At 45.1% G+C, this 26528-nt stretch overlaps 2 protein-coding genes and 1 non-coding gene across 3 annotated transcripts; all 3 read right to left on the bottom strand.

The window, feature by feature from the left end:
• Positions 1–3905: 3905 nt before the first annotated feature.
• Positions 3906–5540, bottom strand: LOC121803648 (pentatricopeptide repeat-containing protein At1g26900, mitochondrial-like). Its single transcript, XM_042203280.1, has one exon. The coding sequence runs from the start codon at positions 5538–5540 to the stop codon at positions 3906–3908; it is 1635 nt and encodes a 544-aa protein (XP_042059214.1).
• An 8676-nt stretch (positions 5541–14216) lies between these two features.
• LOC121806068 lies at positions 14217–14434 on the bottom strand. The gene has a single exon (XR_006051605.1). It is a non-coding gene; the product is annotated as a small nucleolar RNA U3 (small nucleolar RNA).
• A 5538-nt stretch (positions 14435–19972) lies between these two features.
• LOC121804041 lies at positions 19973–21653 on the bottom strand. The gene is made up of 3 exons (XM_042203593.1): positions 21427–21653; positions 20804–21355; positions 19973–20579 (listed from the first exon to the last, which is right to left on the bottom strand). The coding sequence occupies exons 1-3, from the start codon at positions 21651–21653 to the stop codon at positions 19973–19975; spliced, it is 1386 nt and encodes a 461-aa protein (XP_042059527.1).
• Positions 21654–26528: the final 4875 nt, after the last annotated feature.

Below are 26528 nucleotides of genomic sequence, written 5' to 3'. Positions count from 1 at the left end.
GGCCTCCCTACAAGTCCTCAAGCTAATTTGGAATGAATGCATTCTCCCGTCAATCTCCATCTTCAACTGGAGGCTCCTGGCTTAACCGAATTCCGGTTGACGCGAACTCCAATGGAGGAAAATCAGTATTGCTTCCAAATGCAGGTGTTGTAATGCACGGAGGTGGAGACAAGATAAATTCTTTTCTTACACGGAGAGGTGGCGAGGCAAGTAGGGGTATATGTGCTGGTTGGTTCCCAAGCCTGCCATCATGGAACAGAGCAACCAACGATCTGGAGAAGAGAATCAAATTCTAGAATAGATGGCTGAATAGATCAGACAAACCACATGCAAGCTCGGTGATCCCCTGTTTGGCCCTTTAGTTTATATGGTCAGAACGAAACAACAAGATCCACCGTGGGACTCTCTTCACAGCAGAAACGGTGATCAACCGAATACAGCAATATCTGCAGCAGCTCATCACGGCCGGAAAACTCGGAAAAGCTCAATGGAATGGTTGCGCTCTTAGCGACAAACTTGATACTACTGCTTGGAAGGAGAAACCAAGAAAGTAATCAAACTGATCAGGTGGATTCCTCCTGACACGGGTTGGCTCAAACTAAACGTTGATGGAGTTTGGAGCAATGGGGAAGCAGGGGCAGGAGGCACACTCAGAGATGACGGTGGGAACCTTATCTGCGGATTTAAAGCAAAAGTTGTGGCAAGCTCTCGGATGGATGCAACTCTACAAGCGGTGTCCATTGGGTTAAACATGGCAATGGAAAGAGGGCAACAAATTTGGCTTGAAATTGGGGAACAAGGAATCGCTCAAATGTTAACTGCGAGGCAGTATGGTGCAGCCACGATGCGGCATCAACTCACAGAAATAAAAAATAAGCTAAAGGCAAGGAATACTAAAATCTCATACATTGCAATTGAAGGTAACAAAGTGGCAACTCACTTGGCACAACAGGGGTGCAACACGGCACAACTCGAGATCTTTGACCAACAATCAGCAACGCACCTGGTCATGGCTATGGTTCGGATGGAACACCTGGGGGTCCCGAACCTCCAGTTTCGTGGATAATTCATTTTTTGAGTATTGTAATTAGTTAGGGGTGTTGAGTGATGGACAAGAGTAGGACGTTATCCTTCTTGATGTGGAGGGACACCTTGATACTCTGTCTCTGTGATCCTGCAAGTCCGGTTTGGACTGTGCTTTTGGGTAATTGTTTTGGCTGATGATATCGAGGGATGAGGGACCCACGAAATGGTGTTAAAAAAAGTGGAGCAGCAGAGGATCAAGATGAAGCTGGCCAAGAAAATCAGGCTGAGGAGGAAGCGCCTTGTGAGGAAGCTTGAGGAAGAAGGGACGATGGTCGCCTTCAAATATGAAGAAGAACAAGAATGTTTGAACGTCATTTCCCTTACTTTTTGTTATCAAAATTCACATTATGATTATTTCATCATCAACTGCCAGTTTAGTTTTGGATGGACTATGATATTTTGAATCCAAGTTTTTCCCTCTCCTTTTGCAGGGAAAATGTACCTAAAAAAGCATATTTGGTAGGGTTGATAACTCATCTATACATGAAATTCTATGACAAAAATGACATTCTTGTTCATAGATTTCCATCTATAGATGAGTTATCAACCCTAGTGATATACTTGGATTTTGAATGGTTTTAGAAGGTAGTTTTATATGAATCCAATCACATTAGTGTATTATTAGGCATGTTAATATCTACTTTTCTATTATGTTGGTATTTTGACCATTTTGTGAAGAATGTGTAGAAAAAGGTACAAAATATGTGGATGTGCAGCATCCTTGCCGAAGAATCTTTTTATGGGGATTTTGAATCCCAATTTGTTTATAATGCATATCATTCTCTTCGTCTTTGAAATAGATTTGCGTGGGTATCTTGTACGTCTCAATCGGAGTTCAACAGAAAAAGTTGTGCTCATTTTACGAAGACTGCGTGCTGTCCAGAAAATGGAGCGGCCCTAAGTTTGAGAGCAGGGATTCAAGAGAGAGAAAGTTGAAGGAGCTTCCATCATGAAAAACAACTTTGAGAGCAAGGATTCAAGATTGAACTTCCCCAATCCATTCCTAGGTTGAAGAAGGAGCTTCCAATCAAGATTCCCCAACTCAAGGGTGTAGTTAGTTTCGTTTTCATGATGTTTCATTCCTTTTGTTATATTACTTTCGTGACGAACATGAATAGCTAAACACTTCGTAGAGTTCTACGAGGGAGATACAATGATTCGTAGAGTTCTTCCTATGCTTTGGCTCATGTAGTTATTTTGATTCCTTTTGTGCTTATACAGTTATTTGACTGATCACCTTATAAATGCATGTGGATTCTACTACAATAATGAGAGATGAATAGTTTAATTTGAAAGAAAATAAATTGAAATCTTTGCCAATATAATCGAGAGATTTGAGCCTTTGAATGAAGCTAAGTATCTTATGAGCTATTAGGAGTTGTTGCCTTAGTTCTAGGAAGGACACTTTGGTTCTAGGTAGCAATCTACAAATTGTATGCTTCGAGAGAAGATATAGTTTTACCTTAATGATAGCTTAATAACCCTTGAGACCCTTTGTCGGCATAATTTGGACTTTAGATGAGCATAGGATAGTTGTTATCGAACTCGTAGGATTCTACCTCTCCAACTGTTGATTTACATCCTTCATTTGTTCTTAATAACCCCCCCTCCCCCCACCAACACATACCGAGATATGGAAGCCGAGTTTAAAAATGTATCACTAGGACCAACAACTTATGAAGGACCACAATTAGTTTAAATGTAGAATTAATTATATACTCTAATCCCTATGCATCAAAATACGAATAGCAGGTTAGTAAGGCGCACCTGTGCAGGGCACATGGAAATCTCATTCGATGTGACACCCACAGGCCGCATACCAAGGCATTAGAATCATTAGCTTTCATGCTTAAGCATCACTTTGAAGTGGGGCCATATAAAAGTAAAATTAACCAAAATCAAGAACATTAACTAAGGAAAAAATGTAAAATAAACTATAGGAATGAGTCACTCGCCCTGTAAACTCCTTCAAAAACATTAGCCAGTAGCACGAATCCATGCAAAAATAAATGCAGATGAAAAAGGAATTAACCTCTCCAACATAAAACCAAGGCCCATAGATTGACAAAAAGTGCAAAGACACTTCATGGCTGAGTATGAGTGTTTGTGACAACTACTCTTAGAGTGATAACTATCAAGTAACAACTAGCATATGTAAGAAATAACCAAAAACTTATTAATTTAATTTCAACGAACATCATAGAAAAATATGAGCATTTGCATCTCAGAACTACATGTAAAAGTTAATACTGTGAGAAATGACTACTTAGCCAATCAAATAAATTCAAATAAATTTTCAAGGTAATGATTGTATCAAACTATAAAAGTTTCTGACCTGAAAGGCAAAGCACAACACTCTCTTTAGGAAACTTCGATGCTATCGCAGCAATGTGGGTGACAATATCAATAACTTCTTGCAGGGCTTGTTCAACACACCCTGCTTGGGCTAAGTTCAGTAGTCCAAGTAGTCGATAACAACAAAGAAGTTGTGTAAACATTTGAAGTTTCTGGATGCAACACCTGAACATTTTTCTCATTTCAGACGTGAATAACACAAAGTAAATGGATCAACTTCTCAACAGATGGATCCAATTCTGTTTGTGATTTAACCTGCTCTTTAAAAGACACAATAGCTGAAACAAAAAAATTATTAATTAAAATTTGAAGTACAGATTTTTTTCTAAGTTTGTGATTACTGTATTGTAAAAGATAGCAATTTCTAATATATTGAACTTTTGAAATTACCATTAATAAAAACTAAAATCAAATGGTAGATCAATTTTTCTATATCCAGCGCCCTTCCTAGTAGTCTCCACTTCTTATCTTTGATCTGCTACCATTCCAGCAGCAACATAAGCACCAGCAAGGCTGAGTGAATCGGCCACGTGATTTTCACAGATCCCTTCGAGCTCTTCCTTCACGCGCTTGGCCAGCTTGACATTTCCGTACATTCTACACGCTCCAAGCAATGCGCGCCAAGCAGTGGCGTCCCTCTCGACCAGCAATCCTTTGATCAGCTCGTACGCTTCCACCAGCAAGCCAGCACGGCCCAAGAGATCAATCATGCATCCATAGTGCTCGATCTTCGGTTTTAACCGATAAACATTCACCATCTTCCCGAAACAGCTCAACCCATCTCTCATCAAGCCTCCGTGGCTACAAGCATTCATAATCGTCAAAAACGTCACCTCATTCGGCTCAACGCCCTCCTCCTCCATCCTACGAAAAAGTTTGACTGCGTCATTTGCTTGCCCGTGCACTCCACAACCCGAGATCATAGCTGTCCAGCTCTTGACATCCTTAATCTCCAACTGGTTGAAAATATCGACCACCTTATCGAGAAGCCCACTTTTCGCATACATGTCTACTATTGCTGTGCCAAGAACCGCATCCATCGGCAACTGCTCCTCCTCAACATAACCACGCACGTATTCGCTTATCCCAAGAGCCCCCGAGGCAGAGCAAGCAGAGAGAAACCCCGCCACCGTAGAAGAATTAGGCCGTACGCCGTGATCCTTCATCAATCTCAACAACTCCATTGCTTCTTCAAGAAGACCAGTTCTTGCATATCCATCAATTAAACAGTTCCACAACACAACATCTCTTTTAACATCATTTTCATCAAAAATTCGACGCGCAGCTTGCACGCGGCCGTGCTTCCCACACATGGAAATCAAAGCAGCAACCACGTTTAAATTCGACAAGAAACCAAGCTTGAAGCAAAACACATATATAGTTTCTCCCAATGATTCATTCAACAAATGCCCTACAACTGAAACAACACTGAAAATAGTAGTGACACTCACACCATCACCAAACCTATCTCTGCACAATAGTTTAAACAACTCCAAAACCAAAGAATATTCCTTCACGCAAAGATACCCCCCCATTAAAGTATTCCAAGAAACCAGGTCTTTTCTTAGACGCAATTCATCAAACACTTGGCGCACATTTTCAATCATGCCACAAACACAATAAAAGTACAGAAGAGCATTCATCACATTCAAAACCGAACCGAATCCAGATTTCAAGACGTCGGTATGAACTCCAATCCCAGCCTGAATCTCCAATAAATTGGTGCAAGATTTTAGAACTGAAATGAATGTAAATTGATCGAAATCAAAGCTGCGATTCTCAGCCATCACGCGATTAAACAAAAGGAGGGAATTTTTAGGATCGGGGCTGATAGAATGGCCGCGGAGCATGGTGTTGAACATGTAAAGATTGGGGCTTTTTATCTGTTTGAAGATGGAGTTTGAGTAATTAATATCCTGCGTAGAGACGTGAGCGAGAAGCTTGCTCAGTGGGAATGGGGTTCGGTCGAGACCAGTCTTCACCATCAAACAGTGAATTCGAGCGGTTTGAGGGATGTGATGGCATGATTGGAGAAGGACGATGAGATTTTGGTGGAGAAGTGGTGATGGATGGAGCAGTTGTTTAATCGTCGCCGACATTGCGACGTAATATCTCTTCTGATCATACAGCTCAGATTTTTACCAATCAGGGAAGAGAGTCAATTCATCGAGCATGTGGTGACATAAAACCTTTCTTCCCATAAAACATGGAGGTGAAGGATCGCCCGCAGGGGCGTAGCGCAGTTGGCAACGGAGGGGCAGATCTTGCTGCAATGAGCCTGGGTTCGAATCCCACTGCTGTCGTATAGTTGCTTCCATCTCTCAGGCACAAGTGTGAGGCCTTGGAGATGGGCTTCTGGCAGCCAGTGGGTTAAGGCCTTCCCCTTAACGGCGTACTGCGTACCCTGATTGAACCCCCTCACATAATGTCGGACAGCAGTGTGGGGCCGCCAAGGCGACGGAATCGCCTTTTTTTGCTGCAATGAAGGTGAAGGATCTTCAAAAATTAAGTGTACATGAAAAGCAAATTTTGAATGAAATATATTAAGAGACAAAACTACGGCTATGAAATTTTGGCAGTCCATTTGAAGTACCGATTTTATCATTAGCAAGATAACAATTTTGAATGGGTGGCCATATTTTTTAATGCAATTCATACAAAAGCATCTCAATAAGTTTAATATTCTATCATGGAAGAACCAAAGACAATATTAATACTATAGTAGTATTATCTAGCATTTTTAGAAAAGACCAATAAGCAAAGCAGTATATGAAGAGAATATCAATTAAAAAGAAAAAGACATATGAGGACTAATCTACACCTCATATACTATTTTGCTTCAGATATACATGATAAATTTTTCCAAGTTCAACAATGGCAAAAGAATTGATAAAAGGTACTACATCTTAAGAGGAAAAGGAAAATTCAAAACAAGCAGATTATTGAATCCATAAACTTGTAAATATAGGAGAAAGAATTACTAACACAGAACAATACCATGCTAACGTTGCTAAATCTATAAAATATTTAGGTAGAGAAGGAAACCACACATAGAAAACTGACAATTTCTTCAAAGAGAGCATATTAACTAACCAGCAAAATTATCCTAAAAAAACAGAAGAACGATAAAATTATAATGAAATGATCAAAAGACACCAAACTGACTTGCAAAACAGATGCACATGTCAAGAGTTATTTTTCTAAGCATACATTAGCATCATAGCCGGATAAAATTGTTTCCATTTGTAACAAATTTCTATGATGCAACCATTTTTTTTATCAAACACCTTCACGGTGGAGGGTTCGTGGGTCCCTCATCCATATATTGCAAAACCAAAGAAGTTACATTCGAGGGATTACAAGTAGGTCGATCCATCTATGTCTAGGGAAACCAACAACATTTACAAAAACTGCTAGAACAAGTACGCTATAAGAGTAAGAGGGGGACATGCCAGGGATAGCCCGACACCATCGTACTCTCTAGCATCCGGTGAGCTCTTGATTGCTCCTTCCTTCCTCGACGCTTTTACTACTCATTGTCTTCATTCCGGACTCGAATGTTGGGGATCCCCATCTCGTCCATTCGAAGAATGGCCTTGAGCGTCCTCGGGGCATTGTGGGTAATCAAACGATTGGGGGAATCCTGTTCAATGCCCATCTTGGCGAGCAGGTCGGCCGCCTTATTTCCCTCTCGGTGAATGAAGGTGGCTCGGATGGTATGCTCTCGCTTGAAGGCGCGGAGGCGGGCCATAGCTCGGCAAACATGTGCCGGGCCCCAAGTGTTGCCGTTAATGATAGCTTGTTCCGAGTCCGATTCAATCCAGATGGGTTGATTAAACTCCTTAGCTACCACCAACCCATGGTACAAGCCCAAGAGCTCGGCCTCCAGTGCCTAATGGGCGACGAGGGGGGTTGCAAAGGCCAGCAGCAACTTCCCAGAATCATCCCGAATAACACCCCCCTCCTCCCTTGTCCGTTGCTGCCCTATACGCACCATCCGTATTTAGCTTGATCCACAGCCGATCCGGGGGTTGCCATTTGATCGGCATGACAAACGGTCTTGGGCCCCCTGTCTCAGGTTGGTTCAGGATGCTCATTCTAAGCTTCACTTCTCTTCAATGTTTTGGCTTGATATGTCCGTTGGCCATATTGTTGTGAAGGAACATTTGGACTTCCCAGACCACGTTGAATGCTGAACTTGTTCATGCCAGCTCCTATTTCTCTCTGCCCAGAGGAACCACAGAATGAGATAAGGAATGAGGAAGCAGAGGTGTTTCCTATCTTGTTGTTGGATCCGTAGTGACCACGCTGTAATCCTGTATGGGATGGTGTCGTTTAGCAGAGGGGTGGGGCGACCCCTCAAACCACCCGTCGAACTCTCTCCAAACACTCGTTGCTCCCCAGCCTCGGATGAAAAGGTGTTGGAGAGACTCAGAACTAGGTCTCCGTGGGCAGCATTGGCATTTAGACGCCAGCTCGATTTTCCTCCACTGAGCTTGGAGTCCACCAGGATACGGTTCAACAAGAGGCGCCAAATAAAGATTGCAATGGATTTAGTAAGTCCAGCCCCCATATGTCATCGAGCCCCTAGATTCTCGGTCTCCGTGTGTGAATAGTTTCCCACATTGTTGCTAGTGAGAACTCCCCAAAGCGAGATAGGGTCCATCTTGGGACATCCGGCCCCTCCAAAAAGATTGGAGTGTCGAGGATTTGTGAGATAGCTTCCTGTGGCAGTCCGGCCTGGTCGTGGAGTAGATGTAGCTTGGCCTCATCCCATACCCCATCCCTAATAAACTTCGAGACCGTGGAGGATGGGGTACCCCTCTCATCGAGGCACAGGTCCCTCAAGGCAGAAGATCCAATCCAAATGTCGTCCCAAAAGTAGGCTCCTCCCTGTCCAATCACCCATCTAATATAAGGATTTGCTTGGCTTCTTACTTTCAAAAGTCTTTTCCATGTTGGGCTGTGAAGGGGGGATATTTTGCTACAATACTTGGCCTTCATGTACCTTGCCCAAAGTGAATTCTGCTCCCGGAAACGCCACCATAGCTTGATATTGAAGGCCCGGATAACTTCTTTGGAGTTCCGGATGTCGAGTCCCCCTTCGGATGTGGGAAGACAAATTTGATCCCACTTAATCCAATGTGTCTTTTTCCTATCATTTGAAGAACCCCAGAAGAAATGGGCCATTTGCTGATCCAATTGCTTGAGAGCCCCACGGGTTGGCTCGATAGCCTGGAAAATGTGAATCGGCACTACCTCTAGTGTGCTTTGGATGAGTGTAAGCCTTCCTCCAAACGAGAGGTGCCGATGAGCCCAACCTGAGATTCTTGCGGCTATCTTTTCCCGTAGGAACATGAACATATCCGTACGCTTAACACCACGGTAAATAGGGACCCCTAAGTACAGAAAGGGGAACGTACCTCGCGCAAAGCCTCCTTCGACTTGGACCATGTTGGCGCAACCCTCATGTCTTTCGGCGATATAGAAATTGCTTTTTGCTAAGTTGATCTGCTGTCCTGAGACCCCCGCATAATCATCCAGACACATTCGGAGGCGCCGGAGGCGGCCCGCTGCCGCTTGAGTGAAAATCACAATGTCATTGGCGTAGGCAAGGTGGCTTATCTCGAGGCAGTGGCGGGTGTCCTTAAAGATCATCTCCTTCTTTCCCAAAATAAGCTTATCTAGCTCCCTAGAGAGATAGTCAGCGGCAATAATGAAAATGGCCGGTGAAATTGGATCCCGTTGGAGAGATAGTCGAAGGCCGCGGGAGGATTTGAAAAAACCCGAAGGGATCCCGTTGATCAACACCGAGAACCAACACGAGCCCATGGATCTTTCAATCATAGAAATCCACGAGGCCGGAAATCCCATTCGGTGTAGCACTTCGACTTGTAAGGAATGGCCATTGGACCTGGTCGTAAGCTTTGGCCATATCAATCTTGACCATGACGTTGGGGGCCGGAGCACTTCTCGAGAGCTCATGGAACATCTCTTGTGCAAGTAGGACGTTGTCATTGAGGAGTCGTCCCTTAACGAATCCACTCTGGTTTGGGGAGATAACCAAAGGGAGGAGGGGAGTTAGTCTCTTCGAAAGGATCTTTGTGATGATCTTGTTGATGACATTGCACAGGCTGATTGGGCAGTAATCTCCCCACGATTCTGGCGCTGGCTTCTTGGGAATAAGAACAATACTTGTAGTCGTAACGCTTCGGGGGAGGAAAGCCCTTCCAAAGAATTGTCCGATTACTGCTACCACGTCCGCCCCGACCGTCTCCCAACAAGCTTGGTAGAATAAGGCCGTGAAGCCATCCGGTCCTGGTGCACTATCCTCGGAGATGTCGAAGGCGGCCCTCTTAACTTCCTCATCATTCGGGGGGTCGGGAAGTGCCATTACCTCCGGGGAGGGTGGGAGTTGTTGAAGTAAACTAAGGTCTGGCTCCGAGAGCTGAGGGGTCCCGGGGCGAGGAGGCTTTGGAAGAACTCAACCGCCAAATTTCTGATCTCTTCCTCGTCCAATATCTCTCAGCCTCCCACATTAATCTTGTGAATACGCATTCGGATCCGTTTCTGCTTGACCCAGCTTTGGTAGAATTTGGTATTCTTATTGCCCTCCGCTAGCCCTCTTAGTGTAGCCTTTTGGCGCCAGTAGTCCTCTTCCATTTTAAGAAGATGGATGTACTCGGCGATAAGTCTGTTGATCTCTGCCCTATTTTCGGGGAAAGGCCTTTCTTCGAAGGCGGCTTGGGCCATCGCAATCTTCTCCTCCGAGTCCCTGAGATTGGAATGGATATTCCCGAAAGTCTCCTTGTTCCACTCCTTAAGAGTTTTCTTTAACCGAGCATGTTTGATTTGGAGGTTGAGTAGCCCCCCAGACTTCGTCGGCTGATTCCAATCTCCACGTACAAGCTCCTTAAAGCCTTCGTGCCTGATCCACATATTTTGGAACCTGAACGGCCGGCCCCCCATGTGGTTACTCGCCGCTTTGAATCTAACCAACACTGACCCATGATCGGATGAGACCCATGGTAGGTTTGTTACCCGAGTAACTTCCAAACTCTGAGCCCAGGACTCGTTCACTAGGACTATGTCCAACCTTTCAAACAGGCCGTTCTTGGCCCACGTGAAATCTGACCCATCGAAGGCCGGGTCAAGCAATCCACAATCTTCAATGGCTTCCGCAAAGTCCACCATTTGGACTGTCGATTTGTGTCGCTCCCAACTCTGTCTCGCGGGCAGAGGATGGTATTAAAGTCCCCCCAATCATCCAAGGTGTCCCCTCCATGAGGGTCGAATACTCCCTCATCTCGTCCCATAAGGACAACCTTTCGGACCTGGTGCATTTCGCGTAGACCGTCGAGACGCAAACATGTCTTGCAAGGCGGGGTGACCCGTATCAGCCATGTAGGGCTTGATCCGAGTCTCTCTCGGCCACGATGCTGGCCCCCTCTTCGACAAACACCTAAATCTTCCCATTTAAGTTCGAGCCTTGATACACCAGCCCCAAGGCCTTGGAAAATTTATCCGGATTGGGAGTTGTAAGCGGTTCCATTATTGCAAGAAAGTGAATATTATGAGATTTGATTAATCTTTTAAAGAAGTTTTGGGTAGGCGCGTTCACGACCCCCCTAACGTTCCAAAACATGAAATTGACAGACATAATTAACAGGGGAGGATCGTACCCGGTGACCGTGAAGGGCCCCCCCTAAAATTCCACCATTTGCAGATGTCCCTCGCCTGGAGTAACCTCCTCATACATGATCATGGGGTCCTCCCGGAGGTCGTCATTATCGTTCTGATGGCCTCTCTTAGCCTCTCTCCCTTCATCATACCCACTATCATTCATTGCAAAGTCTTCATTCTCCATGAGAGAATAGCTTTGGTTGGAGCTTAGCACGTTCCTCGGCGCATGAGGCCCTCGACCCCTAGCCGAGGAGAATCTCATCGAGCCTTGTGCCCCTCCCCGCCAACTTGTGAAGGCTCCACGTCGGTTCGGCGTGAATCCCCTCGAAAGGCCATTTACTTCGCCCCCAAGAGGGGTGGAGCTCGTTATCACGCCTACGGCTCGGTTATGGTTCTCTCGGCCGGAATAGCTCTCACCTTCAAGCGGCATGCACACTTTCGTGACCTCATCTTGTGTACCACTAAGGTCACCCATGATGTCCGGCCCTGGCCACTCCCTCGGGTCAGCTTCCTTAGTCCCGTGCCCTGCCTTTGGTTGGCCCTTCGGCCCTTTGTGCCGGCCTTGGATTTTCCACTCGTTTGTAGTGGACGTTTGCTTCGGTTGTTCCTGTTTTCCTTTGTCACTTTGGCCTCCGTGGTGCGATTGGTTTTGTGCAAGGGTGTTATAATTCTTCTTCGGTGGCCTCTCCGTCCTTGCTATTGCATAGCACACGTCGCTCATGTGGCCCACGTGTTTACACTCCCGGCAATGTGATGGGATCTTGTCCCACTTAACTTGTTGCACCGTCTCACCCTCACATATGTTAAGAATGATCTCCTCGGGTGGTGGATTTGATATATCAATTTCCACGCAGATTCGGGCGAACGAGAGACGGGTCCTGTTGGTTGTGGCTCGATCGACTTGGATTGGAGTCCCTAGGAGTTTGCTAATAGCGCACAACTCCGAATGGTCATAAAAATGGATTGGGAGGCCGATTAGGTTACACCAGATTGCCGCAATGGGGGACTCGCAATAAGCATCAAAATCCGTAGACCATTTGAACACTCTCATCGGGTGCAGGTCGATATACCAAACCGGAGTCCCTTTGGCGCCGCTAAGCAATCGTGCATAGTCCGCAATGTCCTCAAATTGAACAAGAATATGTTTCGCATTAATGTAGGTCCATGTAAATCCACGGCAAAACTTAATACTATCAAGTGCTTTTTGAATTTGAAAGGAAGCCGGGATGGAATGGGAAAACTTACCGACGATGGCATGACCAAGAGACGTCGCCAATTTTTGTGTCTCGGCCCCGGAGAAATAGATGGTCGGAATGCCATTGGAGGAGGTTGCCATTCCAATGCTTTGAATTCTCTCGGGGATGAAACCCTGCGGCCCATCGGAACTCGACTTCCCCCTAACCAAATTGGCTAGGGACTTCGGCTTCGCTCCCCCAAATCCCCGTGTTGGTGCATGGGTTTCGGCATCGAGTTCGCATCCCCCATAGGGTGATATTGATGTTGGGCCCGCCGGTCATTTTGATTGGGGTCGATCGTTTCAAGCCCGAGGCATCCGCCGAGTGGCTCTCGTGCCCTTGAGATTGGACTGTGACTTTGGGGTTCGGGTTCAATGACGAGGCGATCTCCTTGATGATATTACCTTGTACGGGCCAGGCGGGACCTGGATCGGTTCCCCAGGACTTAGCCACTGCCGAAGTTGTCTCAAAGGTCTCGCGAAGTCGTCGGGTCCTTCCCCTCTCAAGAGGGGGGAAGTCTTCGAGCGAAGGGGCATGGAGAGACGTAGGAGTCGGCATGCTTGAATCACCCTTTCGCGGCCAAAGGGGATGGCGAACCTCCGCCACATTCCTTTCCTCCGGCGGATCGTCGGCCAGTAGGGGTTGCGCGTCCATCATGTCGAGCCTTTCCGCCACATCTAGGGACACTAGCCGGATAAGATCGTCCTTTTTTGGCTGCACATGTGGCTTAACGGTCAAGGAATCACGTGACTCATGGATGGGGTAAGTGACCAAACGCCTTTCCAAAAGTGGATTTGTCTCCACTTTCCTTTCGGGCAAAACTACTTTTTCAACGCCCAAGACACCATGTGCCACACAATCGGTACCCTCATTGGGTTGGGGACTGTAAAACATGATGTCTTTGATCGACTCAACCTCTCTGTCGCCGTTGACCTTGCCGGAAGTTGCATGCGGTCTTAGGGTAGGCTCGAACTTGACATTATACGGATCGGAGCTGGCCTAAACGGACTCCTCTTCAATGCTCACAAGGTTGGCCGGATTTTCATCGTTAGGGGCCATAGAGGGCTCGTCCACTTCAAGGGTTGTGTTCACCGGAAAACTTAGCTCCTTACATATCGGGTTCTCGAGGTGGGAGGAGCCCTCCGATCCAAAGGTGAGTTTCTCCCGAAGTTGCTTATCCTCCGGCAAGGGAGATGGGATAAACCTCTTCCGACCATCTCCTTTGGAATGGGGCGCCGGGGTGCTTTTCCTTGCCTTAAGCCAGTTTTTCTTACATTTCAACGTCATGCCTTTGGCCGGAAGTCTCGTAGGTGTGTCTTCGGCTGAGCTGAAAACCATCTGATTGTCCGGGATGGTCCTCGCCTCCTCGGGGTCAGGCGGGGAGAGTGAGGGAGAAGGTGACGGAACCGGCATGACCGGAAAAGTGTGAGCCGGACCGAACCAGGGCACAAAGGGTTCAAATGTAGTCAGCTCGTAGACCTCGACCAGCAACAAGGGGACTAGCGGAATGATGCGTTGTCGGGAATTGTCGGGGCGGGGGTATTCGCGGTGGTGTGTGAGCGTTAGTGAAGTGCCGACGAGTGGTTCAAACGTCCGGCAAAGATGAAAAACCGTGGGGATGGTGGGGATGACCGGCGGCGGAAAGCAAAAGGTGGTTCAATAGGGTGGAGTGTTTAGAGAGAAGGAGGAGCTTCTCTCACTAGAATTCCCAATTGTGCTGAGGGAGTTTCTATGATGCAAACATGCAATCATTGTTTCCAGTAAGCTGTAAATCATACGGTTGAGGAACATGTTTACACCCAAAAAGTGGGATACAATGAGCACACGATGCAAAACCATAACTTAAGGGGGATTTAGAGTATGTCAGACAGCTACCTAGCCACCCTGACTCCACCAAAGTCAAGTCAAGAACGACCATCTACTGCATCACGAGTTGGAAACCCAACCCGAGGGGCTGTTAGTCACGCTCTAACCAGGCAGCCATGGTTCATCCACCAGACATGGTTTCCTGTCTCCTTAGAAATCAAGGATACAGAGGTACGAGCCTATAGAACAGATCCTTTTTTTTAGCTCAAAGGCACCACGAGGGTGGAGGGTTAACGCGGACCCACACCTGTGCATTACCAAATTCAATTGCAACGAACAACCAAAACATCGAATCGCCCAAAAGTGACGACTCGCAACAACCAATTAGAGTACAACAAGGGCCTCCCTATCGACTAGAGTGGTCATCAATGTACTCTTGGCAAACCTATTACAATTAAAATGATGGAACCTTCCCATCACAAAACATAACTCCATCCCTCAATTGAGACCCGCAATAGGGATACCCCCGCGATGGACAGTCCCTCCCGGATCAAGTTTCTCGATGAAACCTTCTTCTCCCGGTCAGGGAGCCCGCATGAGACACTCATTGAGCAATTGCTTGACTCGTTTGCTCTAGGTTCATCTCTATCAAATGAAACCGTGGCCACATTATCTTTTGAGCGCCAATAATCGATGTGTTGAGCTTTGGAGTGCGTTCCTCCCATACGAGCCTTTCCTTTCCGTTTCCGCGACACCAATTGGAACCCATCTTCATCCACACTTGGTTGACTCCCAAAGGACGCTCTTGAGCCCAATGGATCGACATCCATTTTTCCCTTCTTGTTCTCCTCTTGGTTGTCTCTTTCATTCTCCTTTTAAGTGTGATCAATGTTCGGAGAAGTGCCAACCCTAGTCGCCACATTTGGACACCACTCTCGGCAGATGGTATTGGGGACATGGCTAGGATGATACACCTTTGTTAATGCTCGGTGGTCCTTGCCTCCAACTCGTCCCTTCCTTCCAAACGCATGACATTCATCAATGACCTGCCCAACATGCTTACAATTCTCGCAAAACAATGGGATACGATCCCATGCCACTTTGTGTCTTGATTCTTTGCCTAGGATTTTTAGGATGATCTCTTCCGTCGGGGGATTGGAGATATCAGTCTCTATGCATATCCTAGCAAAGGATAGTCGGGTTTGATTGATTGTGGCATGATCCGCTTGTAGCGGCTTGCCGATCGCCATGAGGGCCGATTCCTCAAAAAGGTGGGCTGGGATTCCCATGATATTACACCACACGGCAACGATCGGCGACTCGAAGAATGTATCAAAATCCGGCGCCCACTTGAACACCCTCATCGGATGATTATTCATATACCAAATCGGACTACCATTAGGACCGTTTATCACCTTGGCATAATCAGCCACTTCTTGTAATTGGAGTAGTATGTGCTTAGCATTCAAGTATTTCCAAGTGTAAGTTCCAACTAGCCCCATGCACCCTAATCTTTTTTGAATTTGGAATGAAGATGGGAGCGAGTTGGAGAACTTCCCCACAATGGCTAGTCCTAGTTTCTTCGAGAGATATTCAGTTTCTAGATCGGTAAAGGAAAGATAAGGGGTACCTTCGAAGCTTCCGACCGACCCCATAGGTGTGGCCTTGCCGGCGTCAAGCGCGATTGGCTTGGCCTTATGGGTCTTTTGTGGATTTGGAGCTCCCACCATGGACCCCGTCCCCTCATGTGAGAAGAAATCTTTAGCCTCCTTCCAAGCATTCGCCGGCGGCGCCACCATTTTCGGCGGAGACTCCGGCGGCCGAGCACCGGGACCACGTTCATCTTTGCCTCCATCATTGTCGAGAGGGAGATGGATGGCACATGGTGCTACATTTGAATTCCAAACGTTATTATCCACAAATGGTGCAACATTTTCTTTCCCATGTAAAGTCTCCCTTATCTTTTCCTCCTTTGGTGAGTCACATGCAACCACACCATCACATGCCAACCCATCCTCACACCTAGGCTTCACGTGAGAGGATGTACTTGCAACATCCATCTTGTTGACCAACTCACACTCCAAACTTGGAGCATCAAGACTCCGGCCAGCCGGCGCCGGCGACATTCTGGCCGTTCCCATTTTCATTGGAACGCTCCCTTCTTAGGCCATTTGAGCAAGAGAATTCAACATCTCCCCAATAGGGACATGCTCGCTTACCACCGGCCTCTTCCTTACACCATGGATTTCGGCGAGTTCATCAACCATATCAAAAACCATCTTCTTCTTCGCCCGACTAACCTCCAAACCAGATTCAAGACCGGCTCGTTTGAGGGCTCTTCGAGCTTTCTCCGGGTGGGGTGTGCCAACCCTTTTTGTTTTAGGCCGTGAAATCGAAGAAAAATTCCACTCCGGTGAGGAGAGCTCTGCATCGTGTGATCCAAAGCCGCGGCCTCCCCCTTCGGCAGCTCACCACCGGACTTCACCATTTGCCGGATGCAACAATCACATTTCACCTCCCTCAAAGGGGAGGGAGGGAGAGTGGACGAATTCTAGAGAGAAGGGAGAGCTTCTCTCACCTCCCTCATAGGCCTATAGAACAGATCCTGTTCAAGTAAGGTCGTAAAACCATAACTTAAGGGGGAAAACACACATAAATAGACCTAACAATATAACTGTTACAAATAAGGGCAAGCAATAATTTGAACCCTAACCTAAAGAAATTATGTAAAAATTTTAAGTTTCTGGATACAGCACCTGAGCATTTTTCTCATTCCAACCGGGAATAATAAAAAGTAAATGGATCAACTTTTCAACAGATGGATCCAAATCTGTTTGTTATTCAACCTGCTCTTTAAAAGACACAATAGCTGAAACAAAAAATTCATAAATTAAAAATTGAAGTACAAATTTTTTATTATTTATTTTTAATCAAATACCTTCACGGTGGAGGGTTCGTGGGTCCCTCATCCCTAAATTGCCAAAAAGGATCAAAATGTTACAATGAGATCAATCATTCCCCTCACATGGGTTACAAGCTTTTACAAAATTAAGAAAATATACACTACAGAGTAGGACGAGGACACGCCGTGGGTGCTAGACACCTACCTACTCTACGGTGTCCACTCTCGTGCATGGGTCGGTAAGTCACTTTGAGGGGGCTGTTGGGATGGCTCTTGATCTTCTTCTTGGATACGAAAGTTGGGGACCCCTATCTCATCTAGCCGGATCATGGCTTTAAGGTGTCTCGGTAGTGAGTGGTCACTCATGCGGTGGAAGTCGTCTCCGTTTAGGCCCATTTTTGCAAGAAGGCCGGTTTGTTCCCCTCCCTGTGGATGAAGGTAGCTCGGGTGGTAAGATGGCGCTTGTGATTGGCCAAAAGCGCCATAGCTCGGCAGATATGAGCCGGCCCCCAGTTTGGCCCATTGAGGAGCCTGACGGCTTGGTCGGCATCTGATTCAATCCAAATTGGGTGTGTGAATTCCGAGGCAATTTCTAACCCAAGATGGATAGCCAAGAGCTCCGCTTCAAGAGCTGAGTGGGCTACGAGTGGGGTGGCGAAGGCTGCAAGAACCTTGCCTGCATGGTCTCGCACAATTCCGCCCCCTTCGGCTTTTCCTGATTCTTCAACATAAGCCCCATCTGTGTTGTGTTTGATCCATGGCTCGTCCGGGGGGTTCCACATAATCGGCATCACAAGTGGCCTAGACCTCCTGATGTCCGCCTGGCTCGGGACGTTGATTCGGAGTTGCACCCCTTTCCAGTGTTTTGGTTTGATACTCTCATTGGCCATGCTATTCCGGACAAACATCTACACCTGCCAAACCACATTATAAGGCTTGAATTGCATCGAATGGTGTCGACTTCTATTCCGCTCCGCCCAAAGGAACCATAGAATGAGGTATGGCATGGCTCGGGAGAGGTGTCTCTTTCCATGCTGTTGAGTTCTACGTGACCATATCTCAATTCTCTCCGGGATTGTGTCATGTATTCGGAGGGGCGGGGACGATCCCGCGAACCATGGGTCGAATTCCCTCCAAACGCTAGCGGCACCCCCACCTTGAATGAAATGGTGTTGAAGTGACTCGACGTCTGGCCTGTGGGGGCAGCATTGGCATTTGGATGCCAATTCCATTTTCCGCCATTGAAGTTTTGTATCCGTAAGGATTCGGTTGGAGAGGAGCCTCCAAATGAAAACAGAGATGGATGAGGTGAGGATCGCCTTCCATACATCGTCTAGTCCCTGGATAATCGGTCCTTGAGTTCGGATTGTCTCCCACGTTGTCGTAAGTGAGAAGTCTCTTGAGCTGGACAGCTTCCATCTCGGTATGTCCGGTTGCCCGGGGATGATCGGCATGGCGAGGACTTTTGAAATAACCCATTGCGGTAGGCCGGCTTGTTCATGTAGGAGCTAAAGTTTCGGTTCATCCCAGGCTTCATCTTTGATAAAACTGCCACAAGTGTAAGGGGGTCGCCCCTCTCGTCAAGGCAAAATTCCCTGATGCCGGTGTCACCAAGCCAAATGTCGTCCTAGAAGTAGATCCTTCCGAACCCCACCAGCCAACGAATGTGCGGTTGTGCTTTGGCCCGGACCTTCAGGAGTCTTTTCCACGCAATGCTATTCCTGCCCGTGGGTCTCGCGGTGAGTGGGGAAACCTTGTCACAGTATTTGGCCATCAAATACTTGGCCCAAAGAGAATTTTGCTCCCGAAATCGCCACCACAGTTTGAGGTTGAAAGCACGTAGCACCTCTTTAATCTTTCGGACACCAAGCACTTCCTCGTTAGTGGGTCGGCAAATCTGGTCACACCCGATCCAGTGTGCCTTTTTCTTCTCTACAGTGGATCCCCAAAAAAACCGAGCCATTTGTAGATCAAGTTGCTTAAGGGCGCCGGCCGTCGGCTCAATGGCCTGAAAAATATGAATCGGCACCGCCGAGTGTGCTCTTAATGAGCGTGAGTCGTCCCCCAAATGATAGGTGCCTGTGAGCCCAACCCGAGACACTAGCCGCAATCTTTTCCTGGAGGAACATAAACATATCTGTGCATTTCCAGGGCCCGGTTGTCTTTTCCTTTTGTCGCTAGGAAGTCCGCTACTTTATTTCCTTCTCTTAGGATGTGCGAAATCCTCCATTGAACTCCTCTTAACTCCATGATGATCTTTGCCATGGTGTGCCTTGTTTATGCTGGACCCAGCTGTCTCTTCCCCAACAGCAGACTAATCATTTCGGCATCTGTTTCCAGCCACAAGTTGCTGCCGTGGAGCTTGGCGATTATCACTCCTTCTAACAGAGCTTTTAGCTCAGCTTCGAACCCCGAAGCTGCGTCCAACGAGACGCAGAAAGCCTCCACGGTTTCCCCAAACTGATCTCTCACAATGTCTCCCCCCCTACTCTACCTGTCAGCCCCTCAAAAGAGCCATCTGTGTTGAGTTTTATCCAATGCCAATCTGGCGGCTTCCACAGGACTTTCTCCACCCTTTTCGTCTTGCGTTTTCTAGCATGCATTTCCATGAAGTCTACTCTCGGATCACATTCCACCCATTGATCCGAACCAAGGTGACTCGCCAAGACCAGGTTCTTTAAATAAGTAACAATTCTCTTTCAAACATTCTCCACTTTGAACTCCTTCTCAAGGTGAACACACCCATTTCTTTCTTTCCAAAGGAACTAGAAAATCAGGCATGGGATCATCAAGATACATATGTGGTGTTTATTCCTACTACCCATATGCCTCTGCCACCACCTCAAACGACCCTCTAGGTTATTATGCCCTCCCCTGTCAAACTCCGGAGCTTGTGGAAACCATCTCAAGAAATGCTTCCACACACAAGTTGCTGCTTCACACCATTCACAAAAGGTGCATCCTTGTCTCCATATCTGGTTTTGAGCAACAGCGGCATTTTGAGGCAAGGGACACTCCCCCATTGCACTTTTGCATCCACGGGAATCTGGTTTGCTAAGAATCTCCAAAGAAACACCGATATTGTAGGGCTAATGCCTTTTCCCCAAATGAACTCATACACCTCCATCTTTTCTCCTTTGTTTCTTATAAGTTCCCAGGCCGAGGACACGGTAAAATTGCCATGTGGAGTCAAAGCACAGCGGCCAATGTCCTCAGCCTCCGTGTTAATTGGTAAGTTCATGATTCTCTCAGTCACCTCTCTCGGCACACCCCACTCATCCAGCAGATCAAGGACATCATCCTTCTTCCATCTAGTATCTGTCCAGAATTCATTCACTCTTACAAACGGTGGAATCCCTGCCTTTGAGCAAAAGGCACTAATCGGCTGATATTCTAACCAAGTATCATCCCAAAATCTAATCTTGCCTTCTCCTAACATCCATCTGATGAGGCCTTTGCATTTAACCCCAGCCTTGAACATCCTTCTCCAAATGGGGCTGAATCTGCTGGACCTATAAATATTTAAAAAGATGAGATTGACCAATATTTCTTATACATATATTGTGCCCATAATGAGTTTTGCTCCTAGAATCTCCACCACAACTTGTAGCTATAGGATTCAACAGTGTCTGCCATGCCCCGTAAGCCAAGGCCTCCCTCTGAAGTGGGTCTGCAGACATCCCTCCACTTAATCCAGTGGGTTTTAGCCGTTGTGTTGCAAGAACCCCAAAAGTACCTGGCCAAGACTTGTTCCAGGATTCTGAGAGCTCCCTTTGTTGGCTCAAGGACTTGGAAAATGTGTACCGAAATAGCTTCAAGAATGCTTTTAACCAAGGTGAGCCTACCCCCAAAAGAAAGGTGTCTATGGCACCAACAAAGAATCTTATGTGAGAACTTATCCTGAATAAACATAAACAGATTAGTCTTCTTCCATCCACGGAAAATGGGAACTCCTAGATAGGTGCAAGAGAGGCTACCTTGCTGAAATCCTTCAATAGAAGCGACATCCGCCGCCCATCCCACATGCTTCTTATCAATGTAGAAACAACTCTTTGCCTCATTAATCTTTTGCCCTGACACTTCCATGTAATACTTGAGGCAGTCCTTGAGATGTTTGAGAGAAGCCCGTCTAGCTTGAGTGAAGATAATAATATCATCCGCATAAGCAAGATGAGATACTTCCATTGAATATCTAGCCGTGCAGTACCTCATCTTCTTGTTCCCCAAAATAAGGCGGTCCAAAGTTCTAGAAAGGTAATCTGCCCCCGTGATGATTTGAAAAATCCAGCTGGGGATCCGTTTATGAGTATTGAGAACCAGCACGGGTTTATACTTATACATCTCTCAATCATCCCCAACCACATCTCCGAGAAACCCATTTTCCTTAACACCTTTAACAAGAACGACCATTGAACATGGTCATAAGCCTTAGCCAAATCTAGCTTAAGGGCCAGATTTGGTGAAGGGTTGCATTTCCAAAGTTCATGGAACAATTCCTGAGCCAACAGAGTATTATCACTCAAGAGACGGTCTTTAATAAATCCACTCTGGTTTGGGACAGTGAGAGCAGGGAGTAAGGGCGCCATCCTCATAGCCAAGAGCTTTGAGATGATTTTGTTTGATACGTTGCACAAGCTTATCGGCCTAAACTCCTACCACATAGTGGGATTTTTCTTTTTAGGTATCAAAATGATCATGGTTTCCGCCAAGCCTCTTGGCATCTGGGTACCTTGAAAGAAATCAATGACTGCTTCAGTAACATCAGTACCAACAAGATCCCAGCAGGTTTGGAAAAATAGGGAGGAGAAACGTCCGGCCCCGACGCACTATCTACATATATTAAAAAAACTACCTTTTTGACTTTCTGTTCCGTAGGTAGACTCTCCAGCACAGGAAGGGCGCCATCCTCAATATAATGAAACATATCATCTATGAAATAGATGCACCGGTCAGGAGTTATTTTTCTAAGCATACATTTGCATCAAGCCAGATAAATTATTTCCATTTGAAACAAATTTCTGTGATGCAGGATATTGTGTCTAAAATCCCATTTAAGAGACCGAACATGCAATCATTGTTTCCAGTAAGCTGCAAATCATACGGTTGATGGACATGTTTATACCTAAACAGTGGGATACAATGAACCCTAGATGCAAATGATGGAGACACACCCAAGCTGATCTACAAGGACAAGAAGATGGATCCATTGATCATTCAAAGTGGGCCAATTACAAGATCTAGAGCTAAGAAGATAAAGGAGTCCATGTTGCTTTTAGTTGCTGAAATAAAAACCCAATTCCAAGACTATTCTACATTGGGCCAAGTGGTGAATATTATTCAAGTTAGTGGGCAGCCCAAGGCATGAAGTTTGGAGGCACTACATATCATATTTTGGAGGCCCAAATTGATGATACATGATGCATTTTCGTCCAAGTTGGAGTAGTCAAAATGAAGGGTCTTTTTTAGTTACATTTTATGTTAAATAAGTGACTTTAGATGTCCTAGAGTTACACCAAAGGTTTAGGAGTTACTTTTCTTTTATTACGAGTCATTTTAAGTGTCTTAAGTTGTATTAATGATGTGAGACTTTCAAGAGTCCATTCTAGCCTATAAATAGGCTTGTAAGCATGTCATTTGAAGACACCAGTGATCAAATACGAAAATAGACTTTATCTTGTGAGTTGAATTCTCTTTGTAGAGTTTTTCACTTGTTTGGAACTTATCAAGATTCTATGAGCAAGTTCTTGTGGCGTTCAATTATACCGAGGTTCTTGGCTGATCATATAGCCAACGGGTCGAGGTTTTCCAAGCTCTGGAAGTGGATCAAACCAGATTATCAATCAAGGGAGTCCGCTGCCAAACCTTATACGTGGGGTTCTTGGATCAATATATCCAACGGGTCCTTCGTCGTATCCCAATCTATATCATTTGGTATCAAGAGCCAACTGGTATTGATCTTACATTGTTTATCTTTCATATCCTTGAAAAAAAAGAAAAAAAATGAAAAAATGAAAAAAAAACCCCAAATACATATTTCACCTCATATTTTTTCTTGACCATTTCCTTTCATCCTTCATTCAAGGGCTGAAGTTTGGTTGGTCGTTATTAGTTCTTGTTTGTTCTTGATTTGTTTTTACTTGTGTTATCTTTGCAAAAGGCTTGCAAAGATAAATGTCCCACAATTAAATAAAGATTTGGGATAATATGAGGGAATGGAGAAAATAGGCGTGAATGTGGGAGAAAATATTTCGAAATCTTGGCTATTTACTTAGCCTATGATTTAATTTGGTATTTTCACGGAGTAGAACAAAATAATACGGAGCAGAATAAAATAATAAAATCCTACTATTAAATTAGGGAGTAGGCGTTTTTTTATGTTCCTCCCACAAGGAATAAATTTCAAATTTTGGTAGGGCAAGATTTCCTTAGATATGCTAGGATATTCATTATTTATTCATGGAAGGAAATAAAATAGGGGATCAATTAGTATGATGCATAATTCCTCATCTCCAAGATTAGGAGATTTTCGAAATCTCCATGGGCAAGCATGGGGATCGATTTTTCCCATGAAGAAGATAAAGAATAATTGGCTTTGGATTTAATTTAGATAAATAAGAGTGGTCGAATATTTCAAATAAAAATGGACAAGGTAATTATTGATGATCCTATTTAATCTCACTCACCCTTAGAAAAATAATTCGTCGCAATATATTTTACCCCGTATCAATTATTCAAACTGCCACGTCATATATTCCACATCCTTGACTATTCCAACCAAACTCAATTCCAAGGCACAATTAGGTCACATAGAATTTATGCAATTAATTCACTCATCATTTAATTCGCATACTTCACGGTTGGGATAGATGTTTTGCACGAGAAAGTATGTGGATATGCGTTTATGTATGTGTATGTGTGAGGTTGTGGATGATTCGTTGGTGAATGATATGTGAAGATATGAGAACATGGTTGTGAGATCTTTTTGAAGCATGATTATGTGTTGGAAGCATGAATATATGTGTTTGGATGAATGAATAGATAAACCCTAATTCGAATTTGCGAAGCATGAAAACTGTAGTGTTCGGACAGTAGATTCCGACATGTGTTTGACCGACCAAACGATCTTATTTTGGTACGAATTTTTAACTGAGTATAATTTTAGATGTCTTCTGTGTTTTGTATAAATCTCAGCCTCGTTTGACGAAAGATGAATATTTAATGAATTTTTAAAGTTAACTGCGCAGTTCTGTCAGAAATTGTATTCTCGTCCAGTGAGTTTCATTTTTTATTTTACTGACCTAAAGATGTTATTTTGATGTGAATTTTAACTGGATGATCTTTGATATGGCTTCTGTGTTGTGGTAAAATTTCAGCCCGAACGGAGGTCGGATGGAGTTTTAATGATTTTTACATGATGCATGTGTGATTAAGAAACGTATCTTATGGCGTGGTTATGTGTTATACGTTGAGGTATACTATAGTGTGTTTCCTTATGTTGGAGAACGTTTGGGATGGGTAATTTAAGAAAATGATGAAAGGAACGATACGACATGCATGATAAATTGTATTGATAGAAGGCTGATTGTGTTGTGGTGTTGACAAGGGTTGTTGTGCGTACGTGAGCACAAGGAACGAGGGTTGCTTTTGAGTTGTGTATTGTGTTGTCTAAGCAAGCGAGGTGGACTTTCTTTAACTAAACTCTTTTATTTTTCCAAAGTATGATTGCGAAGCTATAAGGGTGGTTTAAAGTGTTATGTCATGCCATGGATTGTTTTGATTGAGATTGTGTGCCTGATGCCTACTTCGTCTGAGTTTACTCCGTTAGGCTATATGGCTATGTGTGAAACGAATTCGGGTCTGAGTAGGGCCGCAAACCCTATCAGGCTGTGTACACTGGTGGCCGGTCTCATGGGCGAATAGTGTGGCCACACTTTCGTCGCACTGTGGAAAGATGATGTGATTGTTGAATTATTGAGAAAGTGGGGAGATTGATTGTCTGGCCAGACTATGAAAATGTTTTTGTGTTCTCGATGATTGAAGGTTGCAGAGTTTGTTATGTGTTTTTGTTTGTTGTGAAAATGCGATGCTAGGTCGAGACACCAAGTCCTATGAATCCACTAGATCACTTGGTCTAGGAACTCAATGTAACAAGGAATACTCTGTCGTTGTACACACAAACTCTCCTTCAAAGATCCCTCAACCCGAATACTATGGATTAGTATAGAGAAGCAGGGGTCGATCCCACGAAGATGGATACGTAAGAAAGCATTTAGAGACTCTTGACTAAGCGGCTGCTGTCACGCAAACAGGGTTGAGGTATAACTACTACTAGACCTAGGCAGGAAATATAAACGCTAGACCTAGAAAGTTGTAAACATGCTGAGATCAAACATCATCAAGACTTCGGTATATTAAGCTTACTTCCTAGACCGTGTAAACGACTACCTAATTTAGCTAGACAGAGATCAACCAACAGTGGGGACCATGACCCAGAAATAGCGAGTACGGCAGAAAAGCTGCAAATAACTGACTGAGAAAATAACTAACTACGACATGTTTTTCTTCAACGGATTTAAACACGAAGATGAAGTAAACAGAGCACATACCCAGATTCGAACAGAATGTAAAAGTTTGGTCGTCGGAAACTTATGACAAACCGGAAATAACGCAGATCTACATATACTAGACGAAGCGAAATGAAAACTCGAAGACTAGGCATAAAAATAAACCAACTCTACTCAGATCTCACGTCGAACGCTTAATCCACTCCGGATCCAAGGAATCCGAAACCAACCATAACTCGATTCGTCTCCATAACTTCTGATTTAACAGATCTACTCCGATCAACACCGAATTTAAACGTTTCCACAATCAAGCTACAAACCAAATTCAAACCTCCGATTCATTCACCAACAAACATCGATCACTCTGATCCAGCCATTACTCTGCACAGATTCAGTAAACAATTGTGAAACGCATACAAAACAAGTAAGCTAGCTCAAACTCCAGAAAATCACAACAGCAAAATCAGACATCGACATAACAGAAAATTAAACTTGCATAAAACACGGAATAGTCGATAAAATAGAGTGTCGAGCTTCGAGCAGCGAAGCTCGGTGAAATCCACAAAATACGAGCAAAATAAACGGAAACTTGTTTCTTCGCCCTCAACAGGACGGTGTTACAACCCAACTTGAAAATACGAGAAAGCGGAAAATGAACCCAAGCGCGAAACCCCCTGAATTTCCCTCTAAGAACCCAAGTGTATAGAAAAGTGAACTAGCTACAGACTGTTAGTGAGGCCTCCACCGAGAAGGTCCCTCCAGAATGCATGCATCCTTCTTTTTATAGACACGGACATAATCTTCTAGAACCTTCGTAGAAATCACCATTCTACCCTTCAGTTCTGAGATTTACTCAGTCTTGCAATTTCTTTTACAACGTTCACTTATTCGCCAGTT

Source organism: Salvia splendens, chromosome 5 (genome assembly GCF_004379255.2).
Source record: "Salvia splendens isolate huo1 chromosome 5, SspV2, whole genome shotgun sequence".
In the NCBI taxonomy this organism is placed as follows: Eukaryota; Viridiplantae; Streptophyta; class Magnoliopsida; order Lamiales; family Lamiaceae; genus Salvia; species Salvia splendens.
The sequence above is the reverse complement of the archived record's forward strand: the minus strand, read 5'-3'. Positions and strand labels throughout refer to the sequence as shown.